General features: G+C 41.8%; 1 protein-coding gene across 1 annotated transcript; it reads left to right on the top strand.

Moving 5' to 3' along the window:
* The first annotated feature begins 3,494 nt into the window (after positions 1 to 3,494).
* Positions 3,495 to 6,339, top strand: LOC112076334 (T-box transcription factor T-like). Its single transcript, XM_024143153.1, is given in 7 exon segments — positions 3,495 to 3,505; positions 3,751 to 4,048; positions 4,288 to 4,350; positions 4,352 to 4,423; positions 4,689 to 4,750; positions 4,903 to 4,961; positions 6,173 to 6,339. Coding segments are annotated over 7 exon segments (732 nt in total).
* Positions 6,340 to 18,740: the final 12,401 nt, after the last annotated feature.

Below are 18,740 nucleotides of genomic sequence, written 5' to 3'. Positions count from 1 at the left end.
AGAGACCAGTTCACTTAGAGACCAGTTCACTTAGAGACCAGTTCACTTAGAGACCAGTTCACTGAGAGACCAGTTCACTGAGAGACCAGTTGACTTAGAGACCAGTTGACTTCGAGACCAGTTCACTTAGAGACCAGTTGACTTAGAGACCAGTTGACTTAGAGACCAGTTCACTTAGAGACCAGTTCACTTAGAGACCAGTTCACTTAGAGACTAGTTCACTTAGAGACCAGTTCACTTAGAGACCAGTTCACTTAGAGACCAGTTCACTTAGAGACCAGTTCACTGAGAGACAAGTTGACTTTGAGACCAGTTCACTCTGGATTCCTATTTTGTTTGTCTTTGACTATATCAACAACAACAACAAAAATTACAAATGTTTTTACAAATAAAATGTATTATTAGCAGTATGTGTTTTACTTATAGAATGTATCATCAACAATATGAGTAAAGAACTAAAGGCAAATAACGAATAGAAAAGCAATTCTTTAACTACCAATTATTTTAAAGAGAAATATAACCAATGTGTATTTAGAATGACACTTTCTACTCACTCGATTGATTCTGATTGTGAATGATTTAACCGAATAATAAAACTTGCTAAGATGTGTTTTTTGACGGACCTGTTGCTATGGCTATTCTTTAATGGTATGCGTTATGGCCTGGACTGCATTTCCTGTGTTTTGTCACCTACCTGACTACATCCCAGGACTCGAAACTAACATATTTAATAGGCCTCACCTTTAATCATGGTCTTCGTGGGAAATGGTTTGTAAATTATTTCAGTCAGGATAAATATGGATGAGGAAAAGCAGCAAAGTGTTTTAAATAATGTGGTAAAATATAAAGTGCTTTATTGGCGGAAAACTTACAAGCATGTATTTTTACAGAGAAAGTTTTTTTGTAACAAATATAATTAAAATATCTAGCTGATTAGAGCTTGAGCATCATAGATAAATAATTTTATACATTAGCCTATAGGTCTGAGTCCTACCCATCAGAATATACAGTCTTCAGTACAGAGCTTAGTAAAACTACAAAGAACATCGGAAAGAAATACCTTAAAGTTAAAATATCGGTTTCTTTCTGCAGGTGTGTCTCTGATATAGGCTACTGTATGTGTAAATATTGACAGATTGAAGTAATAAAGCAATTCAAATTGTCTGGTGAGCAATCGACTTCAGACACGTTACCCATCCTTCCTAGTCCTACTCATATGGCCGCACGCAACCAATGGCTGACCAGACGGCATACATCACAGCTAAGAAGGGCCTACCAGCGATCATCCAAAGAACTATCCGGCGACGGACTGTGATTTAGGAGCAGGCTATATATTTGGAAACTTGCAATCTAGTGGAGAAGATAGATATATCCAAGGGGATATATAAATTTCAAACAATAAATTTCACATGCTGTTGTGCAAATGGAATAGACAAAAGGTGGAAATTATACGTCTCCTGATGTACTGGCCTGTCTCCTGGTAGCGCCTCCATGCTCTGGACACTACACTGGACAGACACAGGCAAACCTTCTTGCCACAGCTCGCATTGATGTGCCATCCTGGATGAGCTGCACTACCTGAGCCACTTGTGTGGGTTGTAGACTCCGTCTCATGCTACCACTAGAGTGAAAGCACCGCCAGCATTCAAAAGTGACCAAAACATCAGCCAGGAAGCATAGGAACTGAAGAAGTGGTCTGTGGTCACCACCTGCAGAACCACTTCCTTTATTGGGGGTTGACTTGCTAAATTGCCTAGAATTCCACCTCTTTGTCGTATTCATTTAGCACAACAGCTGTTGAAATTATTGTCAATCAGTGTTGCTTCCTAAGTGGACATTTGTTGATTTCACAGAAGTGTGATTGACTTGGAGTTCATTGTGTTGTTTAAGTGTTCCTTTATTTTTTTGAGCAGTGTATATATATATATATATATATATAGTGAAGACATCAAATATTAAAAATAACACATTATGGAATCATGTAGCAACCAAAAAAGTGTTTAAAACAAAGAAAATGATATTTTAGATTGTTAGATTATTTAAAGTAGGCCACCCTTTGTTTGATGACAGTCTGCACACTCTTGGCATTTTCTCAACCAGATTCATGAGGTAGTCACCTGGAATGCATTCAATTAACAGGTGTGCCTTGATAAAAGTTCATTTGTGGAATTCTTTCCTTCTTAATGTGTTTGAGCCAATCAGTTGTTTGTGACAAGGTAGGGGTGGTATACAGAAGATAGCCTAGTTTGGTAAAAAGACCAAGTCCATATTATGGCAAGAACAGCTGAAATAAGAGAAATGACAGTCCCTCATTGCTTTTAAGACATGAAGGTCAGTCAATCTGGAAAATTTCAAGAACTTTGAAAGTTTCTTCCAAGTGCAGTCGCAAAAACCATCAAGCGCTATGATGAAACTGGCTCTCATGAGGACCGCCACAGGAAAGGAAGACCCAGAGTTACCTCTGCCCAGACAATAAGTTCATTAGAGTTACCAGCCTCAGAAATTGCAGCCCAAATAAATGCTTCACAGAGTTCAAGTAACAGACACATCTCAACATCAACTGTTCAGAGGAGACTGCGTGAATCAGGCCTTCATGATCGAATTGCTGCAAATAAAACACTACTAAAGGACACCAATAAGAAGAGACTTCCTTGGGCCAAGAAACACGAGCAACGGACATTAGACCAGTGGAAATCTGTCCTTTGGTCTGATGAGTCCAAATTTGAGAGAATGCCAAGAGTTTGCAAAGCTGTCACCAAGGCAAAGGGTGGCTACTTTGAAGAATCTCAAATATAAAATATATTTTAATTTATTTAACAATTTTMGGGTTATTATATAATTCCATATGTGTTAGTTCATATTTTTGATGAGTTTTAAAGAAAATAGTTTTAAAAACAAAAAAAAACTTCAATGTGTAGGTGTCCAAACTTTTGACTTGTACTGTATATATACAGGTATATTTATATACTGTATATATACACACACACAGTACAAGTATATTTATATACAGTATATATATATACACACAGTACAAGTCAAAAGTTATATATATATATATGTTGGATAGAATGTCCATAGGTATATATATATATTTATATTCTACATTGTATGATTTTTTGGTACTTTAAGCCTATTATCATGTTGTTGTCATGTTGTGGTGCTGCCATGCTTTGTTGTTGTCTTAGGTCTCTCTTTATGTAGTGTTGTGTTGTCTCTCTTGTCTTGATGTGTGTTTTGTCCTATATTTTCATCGTAAAAAAAAWWATTTGTTCTTAACTGACTTGCCTAGTTAAAAATGAAGGTCAAATTAAAATAACATTTAAATGATTGATGGTTCGGCTACCTGATAGAATTCATGTGCCAAATGAAACGAAATAGCCTTTTCTTTAGAACGGTCTTTTAAATTCTTATGTCTTGTTTATTTATAACGAGAAGAAAGCAGGTAGGTCTATATCACAAATGTATAGTGTTGAACGTGTGTTTATAACATTGCGATGATATCACAGTAATTAATAAATGAAAAAAAAGATTGCACACCTTCTTCATGCCTTATATTTTGAGTTTTTCTACACTTACGCGTATTTTTTACACTTACGCGTATTAATATTCACATGGTCTATAAATTAAACCAGATGTTCACTTGACATTAGCGTCATCAATGCCCAATATCCTAAAATAGATTATATATACTGTATTACTAGAATGGATGAAATAAGAACACATTCTATTCGATCTTCCTTTGTTTCAAAGGCGCATGTTCCAGGTGCTGAAAGTGGATGTTTCTGGGCTGGATCCGAACGCCATGTACTCGTTCCTGCTGGACTTCGTGGCTGCGGACAACCACCGGTGGTAATACGTTAACGGGGAGTGGTTTCCTGGGGGCAAGCCCGAGCCTCAAGCCCCGAGCTGCGTATACATCCACCCGGATCATATATCCCCTTCGTTATACATCCACCCGGACTCGCCAAACTTTGGTGCGCGCTGGATGAAAGATCCGGTCTCATTCAGTAAAGTCAAACTCACCAACAAACTTAATGGAGGAGGCCAGGTTATGGGCGATAACAGTCTTATCAATTAAAATTAAAATATGTAGGCTATGAGTGCTATCGTTTTCCAATGATTTTGATAACAATTTAGATAGGCAAACGTCAAGTAATAGATCCTACGTGTAAACACCATCAATCACAATTTTCGATTGAAATAAAATGTATGTCGATTTTCAACTGAAACCYAAAGCCTATTATTGAACTTTTGCTTTATTTTTGGTATATATATATATATTGTTAGATCATATTGAAGTTATTGCATAAATATGAYCCACGTATCCATATTGCGGGCGTCGGAGGGCCTTAAGAGGATGATCACGAGCCACTCCTTCCCGGAGACGCGGTTCATAGCCYTCACAGCCTACCAGAACGAAGAGGTACATTGTTGCGTTACTTTAATACGTTCTGTATTTTTATAGACACTGTAGATTTAACATACATTTTTTATTTGTTCATGCGGACAATTCCAKTGAGTAGGCCTAGAATTACGCACCATTATGTAGAAATATACATTTTCTATTGGTCGTTTTAGTGAGAGGAAAATGMTCAAACAATGTTGTTTATTAAGATTAGCCATTTTATAATGAATACTGTATTGTATGTCTTACCAATTTTGAATTGTATTTTCACMCCACATTMTAGATAACCGGTTTGAAAATCAAATACAACCCGTTTGCCAAGGCCTTTCTGGATGCTAAGGAAAGGTATGGCAGTTGCTTGCTCCGATTTCTGCTCTTTAAAGAACATATTCTGTTACGTTTGATTTCGAATACAGAATATATTAGCAAACTACGTTGTGTGTTTCATGGTAGATTGGGAACCAGTAGACATGCTCTGATTGGAATCCTCTCCACAGAACAGACCGTAAAGACATAATGGATGACAGTGGCAACCAACAGTCAAGCTACTCTCAATGTAAGTCTTTATATTAAACAAATACTAGGATTGATACATATAACAGTGACTAAGTCGTTTTACTTAGATTCCTGATTTCGTTCTCACTTCTTACATTTTTACACATTAGCACATCAACTGCTGTTGTCAAATCAAATCAAATGTATTTATATAGCCCTTCTTACATCAGCTGATATCTCAAAGTGCTGTACAGAAACCCAGCCTAAAACCGCAAACAGCAAGCAATGCAGGTGTAGAAGCACGGTGGCTAGGAAAAACTCCCTAGAAAGGCCAAAACCTAGGAAGAAACCTAGAGAGGAACCAGGCTCTGAGGGGTGGCCAGTCCCCTTCTGGTTGTGCCGGGTGGAGATTATAACAGAACATGGCCAAGATGTTCAAATGTTCATAAATGACCAGCACGGTCAAATAATAATAATCACAGTAGTTGTCGAGGGTGCAGCAAGTCAGCACCTCAGGAGTAAATGTCAGTTGGCTTTTCATAGCCGATCATTAAGAGTATCTCTACCYCTCCTGCTGTCTCTAGAGAGTTGAAAACAGCAGGTCTGGGACAGGTAGRGTAACAGTACTCTTCTTGCGTCAGTCCCCTRGCCCCGACCCGGGCGCGAACCAGGGACCCTCTGCACACATCAACAACTGACACCCACGAAGCGTCGTTACCCATCGCTCCACAAAAGCCGCYGCCCTTGCAGAGCAAGGGGAAACCCTACTTAAGTCTCAGAGCAAGCGACGTAACTGATTGAAATGCTAGTAGCGCGTACCCGCTAACTAGCTAGCCATTTCACATCCGTTACAGTAGCACGTCCGGTGAACAGGTCAGGGTTCCATAGCCGCAGGCAGAACAGTTGAAACTGGAGCAGCAGCACGGCCAGGTGGACTGGAGACAGCAAGGAGTCATCATGCCAGGTAGTCCTGAGGCATGGTCCTAGGGCTCAGGTCCTCCGAGAGAGAGAAAGAAAGAGAGAGAGAATTAGAGAGAACATACTTAAATTCACACAGGACACCGGATAAGACAGGAGAAGTACTCCAGATATAACAGACTGACCCTAGCCCCCCGACACATAAACTACTGCAGCATAAATACTGAAGGCTGAGACAGGAGGGGTCAAAAAGGTTGTAAAAAGGTCTTTAAACCCATAGAAGATATAAATCTCTTAATGTGTCATGTCTCCATGTTTTCCTGTGTTCTCTGTGGGCCCACCATGCTGCTACAGTGAGAGGCTGGTTCATCCCAGGCCCATCTACTAGCCCTCACACCCAGTTTGGGAGCCCCCTGTCCCTGTCCTCGTCCCACGGCTGTGACCGCTACTCCACTCTGAGAAACCATCGCTCTGCACCCTACAGCACCCCCTACACCAGTCGGACCAGCCCCCCTAGTTAGTGTCTTTCTCTTTTGTCCTCTACCCATCCACCCCATCCACTCTTCCTCCTCCTCCTCCTCTTCCTCCTCCTCTTCATCCTCCATTTCCTCTTAATCTTCTCCTCCTCATCCACCTCCTCTTCATCTTCCTCCTCCACCTCTTCCTCCACCTCCTTCCTCTTCATCTTCATGCACCTCCTCCTCTTCATCTTCCTCCTCTTCATCTTCCTCCTCCTCTTCATCTTCCTCCTCTTCATCTTCCTCCTCGTCCTCTTCCTCCTCCTCCTCCACCCATCCTACCGACACCCATTCCCATTCCCATTCCCATTCCCCAATAACAAGAAAGTCAAACAAATGTGTCTGAGCAGGAGATGTTTTGCATTCCTCCGCTCTTTGTGAGAGGAGAACGCTCAGAGCTGTAAACAGCTGGGCTTCCAACAGGGAATGCCTGAACAGATATGTGTATATATATAGTCAGTCACCCTCAACTTCTTCAGCCATTACTGTGTGTGTGTGCACTGTGCACGTGTGTAGGGCGCCGAAGACGTGGATGTCGATTAAGGCAGCCCCCCGCACCTCTCTGATTCAGAGGGGTTGGGATAAATGCGGAAGACACATTTCAGTTGGACAACTGACMAGGTATCCCCCCTTTCTCTTTCCCTAGACACCCCTAGAATGAACATTTACATTTAGGAAAGTAAACCGACGCTCTTATCTATAGCGTCTTACAGTTAGTCATCTCCTGTGTTTGTTGTAGCCTTATGCTCAACAGAGAGCAAAGAGGACTAACTAACTAACTTAAAGATACACTCTGTGATCTTAAAAGCACAAACAATTCGTAACATGTTGCACAAATTGGATTCTTAACATATCGTAGAAATTGCACGAAATGGATGATGTGGATGATGTGGTACACAATTTGATTATGTAGTACACAATTTGATGACGTAGTACGCAAAAAAAAGGGGACCACCTTTGGCTCATGAGCACCACTTTCAAAACTARTAGCTGGAATTATACAAAAATTTGAGAGTGCATCTTGAACTATTTCTTTGTTGTGTTGCAGCATGTTGTACCCTTAAGGTAAAACGAAYGAGGGTGCTCGCTTTCTCCCTTAAAAGACCTTCGCTTGAAAATGTCACGCCCTGACCAGAGTTTGCTTTGTACGTTTTATGTTTTGGTTGGTCAGGGTGTGATCTGTGTGGGCATTCTATGTTTGTCTGGTTTGTCTATTTCTGTGTTTGGCCTGATATGGTTCTCAATCAGAGACAGGTGTTTTGCGTTGTCTCTGATTGGGAACCATATTTAGGTAGCCTGTTTTGTATTGTGGGTTGTGGGTTATTGTCTATGTCTATACGTTGGTTGCTTGTGTCTGCACTTWCGTTATATAGCGTCACGTTCGTTTTGTTGTTTTGTAAGTTTGTTTAGTGTTTTTGTCCTCGTTAAATAAATCAAGTATGTATTCATTAAACCACGCTGCGCTTTGGTCCGATCCTTACTCCTCCTCAGACGAGGAGGATTACGACGTACGTGACAGAAAAACTAGGAAAAAAGCTGCACTAGTACTGTTTGTCCATCTTGACACACCGTAGCCAGTAGTCAGAATCAAAAAAGATGACTCAAGAACTCTGTCATTAATTTTGACGTTTTTGCAAAGATCTTAAGTCATGCAATTTTACATCTAACTAAGATGTTTGGTATTTCTGTTTGGTATTGTTAGATGTTTGGTATTTCTGTTTGGTATTGTTAGATGTTTGGTATTTCTGTTTGATGTTTGGTATTTAGATGTAGATGTTTGGTATTTCCGTCCGTCCGTCCGTCTGTCCGTCCGTCCGTTTTTTTTTGCGGGGGGCGGTGGTCATGGTCCAGATCAATCTAACATCGATAGGTTTAGGCTACTACATGATACTCAAATTTGCTCTCATTGGCTTGTATACATGGATGGCAAGGGAAGCCAAGCTTCCCCAAAAAATGCACCTTTGGCAGTGATTACAGCCTTGAGTATTCTTGGATATGAAGCTACAGGCTTGGCACACCTGTATTTTTGGAGTTTCTCCCATTCTTCTCTACAGATCCTCTCAAGCTCTGTCAGGTTGGATGGGGAGCATCGCTATATTCAGGTCTCTCCAGAGATGTTCGATAGGGTTCAAGTCCGGGCTCTGGCTGGGCCACTGAAGGACATTCAGAGACTTGTCCCGAAGCCGCTCCTGCGGTTTTCATCAAGGATCTCTCTGTACTTTGCTCTGTTCATCTTTCCCTAGATCCTGACTAGTCTCTCAGTCCCTGCCGCTGAAAAATATCCCAACAGCACGATGCTGCCACCCACATGCTTCAGAGTAGGGATGGTGCCAGGTTTCRTCCGGACGTGACGTTTGGCATTCAGGCCAAAGAGTTCAATCTTGGTTTCATCAGACCAGAGAATATTGTTTCTCATGGTCTGAGTCTTTAGGTGGCTTCCGTCTGGCCACTCCACAATAAAGGCCTGATTGGTGGAGTACTGCAGTGGAAGATTCTCCCATCTCCACAGTGGAACTCTGGAGCTCTGTCAGAGTGACCATCAGGTTCTTGGTCACCTCCCTGACCAAGGCCCTTCTCCCCCGATTGTTCAGTTTGACCGTGCAGCCATCTCTAGGAAGAGTCTTGGTGGTTACAAACTAATTCCAATTAGGAATGATGGAGGCTACAGTGTTCTTTGGGACCTTTAATGCTGCAGACATTTTTTGGTACACTTCCACCAAATCTGTGCCTCTCATAAAAGCAAAATGTGGTCAGCATTGCTGTGTGCTGCTGGTTACAACATGGCAATAAAGAAGAGAGAGAAAAGAGGGGCCAGTTTAATGTTGTTAGTGGGATGCTGGTTATAACATGGTAATAAAGAAGAAAGAGAAGAGAGGGACCAGTTTAATGGTGTTAGTGGGATGCTGGTTATAACATGGTAATAAAGAAGAGAGAAAAGAGGGGCCAGTTTAATGTTGTTAGTGGGATGCTGCAGTTTTGCACATTGTTCATTATTTTTCTTTGATATGGTGCAATATTCTATTATGCTGCTCAGATTGTATTCATTTTGAATGATTAGATTTATATGCACTTTGTTAATATACTGTAAAAAGTTATACTTTAAATGGAAATGTTTAATAGCATTCTTTTTCATAACAAACCAATGCATTTTTAAAATACATTYTGGTTAAGGTAGAGTATGATTTCATTTAATAAATTAATTAGAATTGTTTTAACACAGATCATAGTCAAACGATCGCTAACTGTTTGACTTGAAAAAAATACAAAACATATATTTTTTTAAAGAGCCGTTTGGGAGCCAAAAGAGCCGGCTCTTTTTGGTGAGCTGAGCCGAAGGAGCCGGCTCACTGAAAAGAACCGGAACGCCCATCACTACCATGCAATTATAATGGTCTATGTCAGACACGTGTGGAATAATAACTTCGAGGAGCAGTTCCTTTTTAGCGCTGATTTGCCCACCACTACAACTACAGAGGCTGTCTTTAACACAATTGATATGTACCTGGGCTCCGTGGGACTGGTCTGGGAAGGGTGCGTCGGTGTGACCACTGATGGGGCAGCTGCCATGACCGGACAGCACTTCGGAGWAGTAAAGCGGATCCTGGAGACAGCATCGAGTGCGACGTGGAACCACTGCTTCCTACACAGGGAGGCATTGGCAGCGAAGGACATGGTGCCCGAGCTCCACGACACTCCAGGATGTGATCAAGTGTGTCAGCTATATCAAAAAGAAAAGGTGTTCCTAGGCCTTCTGTAGGGATATGAGGAGCGAGCACCAGCGGGTGCTTTATCATGCAGAGGTCCCGCTGGTTTTCTGGGGGTAAAGTGTTGGGTCGCTTTTATGAGCTTCGAGCGGAGATTGCTGCGTTTCTTTCGGAAAACAAGTCCTCTCTGCCCGAACATTTCGATTGTGAGGAATGTCTCGCACGGGTTGCCTACTTTGCGGATATTTTTGCTCATCTCAATTCGCTCAATGTGTCAATGCAAGGGAGGGGGCATAATCGATTTGAACAGAGGGACCAAGTGGATGCCTTCAAGATGAAGCTTACCGTTTGGGKAAATCATGTTTCTAATGGGAGTATTGACATGTTTCCTAATGATGATTTCGAGAATCAGAATCTGATCAACAAAGCGCACGGCGACACTGAAAAAACCCGTTAAACAGCATCTTGTCAAGCTGCAGGGAAAGTTTTGCCACTACTTCACCGGAGGAGAAGAGGAGACAYGACTACTGGATACGGGACCCCTTTCGAGAGGAGATGGGAAGCGTCACGTTGCCAAGCAACTGAAGAGGATCAGCTGGTGGAGCTGTCGTTTGATCGCGGACTGAGCATGCGCATCGTGGAAATGACACTGCCACAGTTCTGGTGCAGTTTAGCGGGAGAGTATCCTGCTCTCACCTGTCATGCAATCAGAATCATGCTGCCGTTCAGCACTACATATCTGTGTGAAAGTGGCTTCTCTGCTATGGCCGCGCTGAAAACTAAAAGCAGAAACTAACTGGACAGCCAGCATGACCTCCGAGTTGACCTGTCAACCATCACCCCAGACGTCAATAAACTTATCAAACTGAAGAAACACCCCCAGCTTTCCCACTGATAGGCTACAACACACAGACAATAAATAAACAGGTTAATGAGTTCTTGTTCACTAGGTTAATTATTATTGTTAATTAATTCTGACATTCATATTACATGTTATTGAACTGGTTAAAAACGTACACATTTAAAAAAAAAAAAACTTTAAGGTTGTGAAACTATTTACATGATAATTTTTTATTAAGAATTCCTAATGATTTTAAAAAGTGGCATGTGTTACTGTTCATTAACATTATTGGACTGGTTTTAAAATCATGTTCTGAGTCTGATAATGTATTACTCCGTACTCCTAATTAAAACGTCTTATTCTCTTGAATTTATAAATACATGTTTTCTCAGTTAATATGTCTGTGTAACGTCTTCCTTTAATACCATAGTAGTAGACCATTGAGACAGAGTCTATTGTGCAAGTGAAGCCTGCCCAAGAAGGCAGCTGCAATACAACGTTACAAAATGTAATCATTAACAGTCCATAATATTGGGTCAAGACTCAATTGTTATTGTCTGATTTGGGTTCCCCAGTCAAAACCAGTTGAGAACCATCACTCTTCCCAAAGAACCTTTGAGAACCCCTCCTTTTTTTTGGTGTGTAGGGCTACTGTGGTTTTCATTGTTTTCTGAGTTAACAATGTTTCAGAATTCACGGGCAGTGCAGCATAATTATGCAAACAATTATTGATTTCAAACGATCTGTTTACAGGTCCATTAGAATGTGCAATTGTTTTTGTATTTCACAAACGGTCAGATACAGCAAATGTCACTGCAAAATTAAGCATTCTGCCAACATCTTCAAAGACAGTTGATCAAGATCCATTGCTATTTCCTTTAGAAAGTGTCTTGGCTTAATTCCAATACCTCCAAAGTATACAGCAACTAAGGGCGTTATTGTCACCAAAAATAACCTCCTTCTATAATATATATCTGTATTTCTAAATAATTATAAAGAATAATAATAGAGCTTTTATTTTCATTTAAAAGAAGGCAGAGGTTTCCCCTGTAGTAATAAACCATTAGGATCCTATTGAAACAAAAAGAGACAAATCTGTCAGAGTGCGAGCATTGACGCAAGCAGCTCTCTGACGTCAGTAGGCTATCTGCAGTGAAAGAGAGAAAGGGGGAGGGGCTGTGTATGGTGCAGCGGAGCGCGCGAAGCGTGTTTGCCTTCACAAAATACAGTGGACGGGCGTCACTGGCATAAATGAGACTGTATAGAGATGAAGCTGCAAACTGTCGAGGTGAGGGAGCGAGGGAGGTAGGGAGGGAGGGAGGGAGGGATGACGAGTTTGTGGAAAGTGTAAAGCTTCCTAGAGCTGTAAACCTCTTTGTTTTATGTAGAGACACATAAAACAAAGGCTGCGTTTACACATGCAGGCCAATTCTGATATTTTTTTTCACTAACTGGTCTTTTGACCAATCAGATCAGCTCTGAAAAGATATACTGTGAAAAGATCTGATGTGATTGGTCAAAAGACAAACTAGTGGAAATAATATCAGAGTTTTCACTGCCTTTCAGAGGGAGAAGACAAGGAACAAGCCAGGCGGTGTCTGAGAAAGGCCCGAAAAATTGCCAAAGACTCCACCATGGACTGTTCTCCATGCTCCCGTCCGGCAGGCAGTACCGGCGCATCAAAGCTCAGACCAACAGACTCCTAAGCAGCTTCTATCGCCTGGCCATAAGACTGTTAAATGACTAACAACTCCTGCTCTCCCTCTACCACAGACTATTCACACTGACTCAATGCTCATCCACAGGTCTCTACCCATTCAGACACAACCTGGCTTCAGAGTCTTTGTGTGTCTTTGGCTCAACAGGTGTCCTGCTCCAAGACTTACTCCGTTTTCTCTGTCTGTGGAGACATACAGATGTTCTCATCTCTTTCTTTAAATCTCTCTCAAACACAGCTCCAGGGAGAGATTTGCATCAGGTGCCGTGTTATGACAGTGTTGAATGGATGCCTAAAATGGTGGTTTTCATTTCATTTCATTTAAGTCATTTAGCAGACGCTCTCATCCAGAGCGACTTACAAATTGGTTTGATATGTTATATAACCCTACCTTCATTTGTGTTTGAGCACATGTGCACGTTTACCTTTTAAACAGTAGAAACCGATATACATACACAAACAAAGTGTGTATTATAGGTGAGAGAGAAAGGGGTGAAATGTTTGGGTTGTGCACTGACTGCAATATGTCAAAGTCCATTTGGTTTGCGTAGGTTGGCGTTAGTCAGTGATGTTATCGTGATATCAATCTGAATGAATTGCAGCCTTGGCACCATTAGCAAAGGGAAGAGAAGGGGGAAAAAACGTTTTGAGAGGGAAGCTACTGACATCATTGGGCCCTTCAGCACAAGAGAGCAACCAGTTGTAACGTCTTTCGTCGGTGGAAGGAGAGGAGGACCAATGTGCAGCGTGGTACGTATCCATATTTATTTGAATACTTTTCAATTATGAACAAAAACAATAAACAGACGAAAACCAACGAAGCTACAGTCCCGAACTAGTGAACACAGACAAAACAGGAACACACGAACAGGAACAATCACCCACAAAACACACTACAAAACAGGCTACCTAAATATGGTTCCCAATCAGAGACAATGACTAACACCTGCCTCTGATTGAGAACCATATCAGGCCAAACAAGAAACCCCACATAGAAACAGAAAACATAGACTGCCCATCCCAACTCACGCCCTGACCATACTAAAACAAAGAAAAACCAAAAGAACTATGGTCAGAACGTGACGCCAGTGTTCTTCTCTCCTACTACTTTACAGAAAATGCTTAAGTAGCTTAGTGACTGTTCCCACAAGTAGACAGAAAAGACAACTCTCGACTCTTGAGTATCTACAGTGTGAAAGATAAAGATATTTTTTTTAAAGTAACGTCGCAGCATAAAGGTAAAATCTGGTCGCCGAAGAATTTGGTGCTGAACCATGCCCGTTTGGCCGATTTGTGTTTCCCTAGCAACTGGACTAAAACGTTACCCGAGATCACTGAGGTATAAAGAATTGGAGACTGTGTCTAAGATGTCCGATCATTGTTTTCAACGTGGTCTACTCATGTTCTCATACGCCGATTCGTGGATCGTCTATATCCGTGTTGCATCCAGTTTACACAGCCAAACTTCACATGTCCACTAGCACTAAGTGCGCAGAGGGAGCAGTGCGTGCAGCGACGACGTCATCTTCGGCTGTTAACTTCTTTGGGATAGGGGGCAGCATTTTCACGTTTGGATGAAAAGCGTGCCCAGAGTAAACTGCCTGTTAAAAGCGTGCCCAGTTGCTAATATATGCATATTATTAGTAGATTTGGATAGAAAACACTCTGAAGTTTCTAAAACTGTTTGAATAATGTCTGTGAGTATAACAGAACTCATATGGCAGGCAAAAACCTGAGAAAAATCCAACCAGGAAGTAGGAAATCTGAGGTTTGAAGTTTTTCAACTCATCCCCTATCGAATATACAGTGTCTATGGGGTCATATAGCACTTCCTAAGGCTTCCACTAGATGTCAACAGTCTTTAGAACCTTGTTTGATGCTTCTCATGTAAAGGAGGGGGGAATGAGAGCTGAATGAGTCAGAGGTCTGTCTGAGTGGCATGAGCTAACCATGCGCATTCACATGAGAGTGACCTGCGTTCCATTGCAATTCTAAAGACAAAGAAATTCTCCAGTTGGAACATAATTGAAGATTTATGTTAAAAACATCCTAAAAATTGATTCTATACATCGTTTGACATGTTTCTACAGACTGTAACGGAATTTTTTGACTTTTCGTCTGGACCTAGTGATCGCACGTCATGAATTTGGATTTGTGAACTCAAGGCGCGAAACAACAAAGAGGTATTTGGACATAAATGATGGACTTTATCGAACTAAACAAACATTTATTGTGGAACTGGGATTCCTGGGAGTGCATTCTGATGAAGATCATCAAAGGTAAGTAAATATTTATAATGCTATTTCTGACTTCTGTTGATTCCGCAACATGGCGGGTATATGTTTGGCTTGTTTTGGTCTCTGAGCGCCGTACTCAGATTATTGTATGGTTTGCTTTTTCCGTAAAGCTTTTTTGAAATCTGTCAAAGCGGTTGCATTAATGATAGGGGAAAAAATCGACCTCATCAACAATTATTTGAATAATTCAATGGATGTTTTATGCACAAAGGTGATGACTAAAGTGTCTGACTTCTCTATGTGGCTGTCTATGGAAACTGTCTTTCTGGGCCGGGCGTCAGTTAAACTGCAGTACTGAAGCAAGACTGTAGGAGCAGTCAAAACTGTGCTTCCAGACCCGAACCTTGGCCCCTTGCTGGAGAGGATTATCAGCTAAGACAAGTAGGGTGTTTTCAATTTCCACACACTGATGGACTGGTGATGATGTCAGTTTGAGAAGAAAGGCACAGTATGACTGCACACTAATGTGGCGTTAGGGGGTGCTAGTGGGCGATCATGGGAGATTCTCTCTAGATGCACAGCAGCCTGGTCTCATAGACTAGACGTAACTTAGTGACTGAAAATCCGGGATGCTGAAATTTGTATGATATGTTACGTTTGGTATGGTTACATTAGACAGAAGGTTACTTAAGGCAAAAATGAATGGAGGGTGGTTGGTCGTGGTGGATAGGTCAGCGTATAACTTGAATATCTGGCAACTCAAAGGTTGCTTGTTCGAATCTCATCACGGACAACTTTAGCATTTTAGCTAATTAGCAACCGTGCAACTACTTACACGTTTTTTGCAACTTAGCATGTTAGCTAACCCTATCTCTAATCTTAACCCTTTAACCTAACTCCTAACCCTAACCTTAGCCCATAATCATAACCCCTTGCCTTGCTAATGTTAGCCACCTAGATTATATTAGCGTTAGCCACCTAGCTAACATTAGCCACAACAAATTGGAAATCGTAACATTTCATACATATTGCAAATTTGAGAACATTTCACACAAATTGCAATTCATATGAATTGTAATTCATAACATATCATACAAAATGGATAATGGACATCCTCAAATTAATACATACCATACCCAAGGTAACTTAGCATACCTTATTTGAGTGTCCTGGATTTTAGTTTACTATGTTACGTCTATCTCTGAGTCCAGGTTGCTCACAGATGTTCCTGTCATCTGCCACCCACTGCCTCTCATGAGCAGAAACAGTGATGTGAGAGCTTGCCAATTTTAAAGGTTGGGTAACGGTTTCCCTTCGAGCAGCTCAGCGTAGGCTCCAGTGCTTAGTGTTTTGGTGTCAACACAGAAGAGTGGAGAGGAGGGAGTGAAATCTCAGTTGACTTTACAGTGTTTCCCCCCCCCCCCCGCTGTTCTCCAGATCTCCTCAATGTATGGAGTCCCTACTATGATAGAGGTCTAGATGTCATCCGTGCGCCAACGACGCTGAGAGTTGGATTCTATTAGCCTAATTCGCAAAGAACTCAGCTGACCATGCAAATGATTTAAAATCAAAACAACCACCAGCCAAACTTGGACCTTGAAATACAGTGCCTTCAGCGATCTACACACAATACCCCATAATGACAAGGAGAAAACAGGTTTTTAGAATTTTTGCAAATTTGAACAAAATCCAAAACAGAAATACCTTATTTACATAAGTATTCTGACCATTTGCTATGACACTCAAAATTGAGCTCAGGTGCATCGTGTTTCCATTGATCATCCTTGAGATGTTTCGACAACTTGATTGGAGTCCACCTGTGGTAAATTCAATTGATTGAACATTATTTGGAAAGGCACACACCTGTCTATATAAGGTCCCACAGTTGACAGTGCATGTCAGAGCAAAAACCAAGCCATCAGTTCAAAGGAATTGTCCGTAGAGCTCCGAGACAGGATTGTGTCGAGGCACAGATCTGGGGAAGAGTACCAAAACATTTCTGCAGCATTGAAGGTCCCAAAGAACACAGTAGCCTCCATAATTCTTAAATGGAAGAAGTTTGGAACCACCAAGACTCTTCCTAGAGCTGCCCCCCTGGCCAAACTGAGCAATCAGGGGAGAAGGGCCTTGGTCAGGGAGGGGACCAAGAACCCAATGGTCACTTGGACAGAGCTCCAGACTTCCTCTGTGGAGATGGGAGAATCTTCCAGAAGGACAACCATCTCTGCAGCACTCCACCAATCAGGTCTTTATGGTAGAGAGCCAGACGGAAGCTACTCCTCAGTAAAAGGCACATAACAGCCCACTTGGAGTTTGCCAAAAGTCACCTAAAGACTCAGACCATGATAAACAAGATTCTCTGTTCTGATGAAACCAAGATTGAACTCTTTGGCCTGAATGCCAAGCGTCATGAAACCTGGCACCATCCCTACAGGGAAGCATGGTGGTGGCAGCATCACGCTGTGGGGATGTTTTTAGTCAGGATCGAGGCAAAGATGAACAGAGCAAAGTACAGAGAGATCCTTGATGAAAACCTCTCCAGAGCGCTCAGGACCTCAGACTGGGGTGAAGGTTCACCTTCCAACAGGACAACGACCCTAAGCACACAGCTAAGACAACGCAGGAGTGGCTTCGGGACAAGTCTCTGAATGTCCTGGAGTGGCCCAGCCAGAGCCCGAACTTGAACCCAATCGAACATCTCTGGAGAGACCTGAAAATAGCTGTGCAGAAACGCTCCCCATCCAATCTGACAGAGCTTGAGAGGATCGGCAGAGAAGAATGGGAGAAACTCTCCAAATTCAGGTTTGCCAAGCTCATAAGGTCAAACCCAAGAAGACTCGGGGCTGTAATCGCTGCCCAAGGTGCTTCAACAAAGTACTGAGTAAAGGGTCTGAATACTTATGTAAATGTAATATTTCAGTTTTATTGGTTTTATACATTAGTAAAAAATTCTTAAAACCTGTTTTTGAATTGTCATTATGGGGTATTGTGTGTAGATTAATGAGGGGGAAAAAACGATTTAATCACATTTTTGAATAAGGCTTTAACCTAACAAAATCTGGAAATTGTCAATGGGTCTGAATACTTTCCGAAGCCACTGTACATGGTGGCACGGATCAGTAGCCAGTTGCCTCTCGTGCGTAATTTCCAACCGAACAAGGCTCAGTCCTATAATCCTGGACACACTTGATCAGCAAATCGCCTCCGTATCAATATTTGTAACTTGTCAGGAGGTTGACTAAGCCTATCTCTCTCTAACCCTAGAAAACACATATTGTCCGATCACAGCTGGCATCAGTATTAGCCTACATTTGGACAATCTCTCCATTCTTCTTTGTATCTCCAGTGTCCGGGGCATCAATCCACACACACACCTGCCGCAACTTGCTCTACTCGCAATGGTTTGGAGACACGCACCGGAGGGGAGGACACAGAACGAAAAGAGAGATCTGTTTGAATGGAACTGAAGACTGTTCTGATTGTTRGGAATTCTAAACTCGCCATTCCCTGATTGTTCGGAATTCTAAACTCGCCATTCTCTGATTGTTCGGAATTCTAAACTCGCCATTCCCTGATTGTTCGGAATTCTAAACTCGCGCATTCCCTGATTGTTCGGAATTTCTAAAACTCGCCATCTCTGATTGTTCGGAATTCTAAACTCGCCATTCTCTGATTGTTCGGAATTCTAAACTCGCCATTCCCTGATTGTTTCGGAATTCTAAACTCGCCCATTCCCTGTTTGTTCGGAATTCTAAACTCTGCCATTCCCTGATTGTTCGGAATTCTAAACTCCGCATTCTCTCTGATTGTTCGGAATTCTAAACTCGCCATTCTCTGATTGTTCGGAATTCTAAACTCGCCATTCCCTGTTTGTTCGGAATTCTAAACGGCGGTGTCGCAGAGCG

This window comes from Salvelinus sp. IW2-2015, unplaced genomic scaffold (genome assembly GCF_002910315.2).
Source record: "Salvelinus sp. IW2-2015 unplaced genomic scaffold, ASM291031v2 Un_scaffold3695, whole genome shotgun sequence".
Lineage (NCBI taxonomy): Eukaryota > Metazoa > Chordata > Actinopteri > Salmoniformes > Salmonidae > Salvelinus > Salvelinus sp. IW2-2015.
This window is presented reverse-complemented; position numbering and strand designations above follow the sequence as displayed.